The sequence below is a fragment of the Aureococcus anophagefferens genome (assembly GCF_000186865.1).
Source record: "Aureococcus anophagefferens unplaced genomic scaffold AURANscaffold_786, whole genome shotgun sequence".
In the NCBI taxonomy this organism is placed as follows: Eukaryota; class Pelagophyceae; order Pelagomonadales; family Pelagomonadaceae; genus Aureococcus; species Aureococcus anophagefferens.
The window spans coordinates 3,606-4,636 of NW_008706085.1; the positions used below are offsets into that span (position 1 = coordinate 3,606).

Genomic DNA, 1,031 nt, shown 5'->3' on the forward strand with positions numbered 1-1,031 from the left:
GGACACGGTGCGCGACCTCCTCTTCGTGCGGGGCTGCGTGCCCGGCGCCAAGGGCACCTGGGTCCGCGTGACGGACGCGGTCAAGAAGGTCACGCCCGCGGCGTACGACGCGGGGGACGTGCCCTTCCCGACGCGGCCCGCGGACGAGGACCTGCCAGACGTCCTCGAGATTGCCGGCGCCTAGGACGGGGGAAGGGCGCTCGGCCCCTACAGAGCGCGCCGGGCAGCTTTCCGGGTGCACCGGTTCAAGTTGCGACGCTGAGGCCTTTGATGAACTTTTAAGTAGGTGAGCTGGTGAGGAATCACTGAGGATCGTTTTAGTGGAACACTTGGTTGACCAAGCTCGGATTCCGCCGCCAGAACACACGGCGGTGGTGCTCGCCGCGGTCGTCGGAGCTCCCCGCCCCGGTCGTCGGCGCCCCCGCAGCGGACTCCGCGCCGTCCGGGGCGGCGCGCGCGGCTTTTCGGGGCTGCCCGACGCCGGCGGTCGGCTCCAGCTGCCCCATGCTGAAACGTTCCCTGAAGAGCAGCGGCATGCTGCTCCTCCCGGCGAGCCCGCGGGGCCGGCTGCGGCCCGTGGCGTCGTGCCCCGACCTCGCGCGGCGCGCCGAGGTGCCCGTCGCCCACAAGCCCGGCCGGCGGCGGCGAGGCCTCGGGCTCTGGCGGCTCGCGGCGGTCGGTGCCGCGGTCTGGCTCGCGCAGTTCGCCGTCGCGTCGCGGCGCGCCTACGTGCGCTTCCCGCTCGCGCTCCAGGCCGAGGCGCTGCGGTGGTGGCTCGGGAGCGTCCTCTGGCTGTCGCGCGCGCCCGACGCGGCCGCGGTCGTCGGCGGCCGCCGGTCGTCCGCGCCGCTGCCCCGGATCTCCGTGCCCGTCGTGGAGGGCACCTGGGACGAGGTCCGGGCGGCGCTGCCGGCCTTCGGCGACGACCCGCCCCTCGTCGTCGTGCGGGGCTTCGCGGCGGGGCTCCTCGACGACTTCGGCGACGCGGCGTCGTTCGCGAACCACACGTCGACTCGACGCACGCGTCGCGA

General features: G+C 74.6%; 1 protein-coding gene across 1 annotated transcript; it reads left to right on the top strand.

The window, feature by feature from the left end:
- Positions 1–504: 504 nt before the first annotated feature.
- Positions 505–1,007, top strand: AURANDRAFT_69020 (hypothetical protein; the record flags this gene model as incomplete). Its single annotated transcript, XM_009044765.1, has 1 exon — positions 505–1,007. A coding segment is annotated over one exon (503 nt), but the record flags the coding sequence as incomplete, so codon positions are not given.
- Between the last annotated feature and the right edge of the window lie 24 nt (positions 1,008–1,031).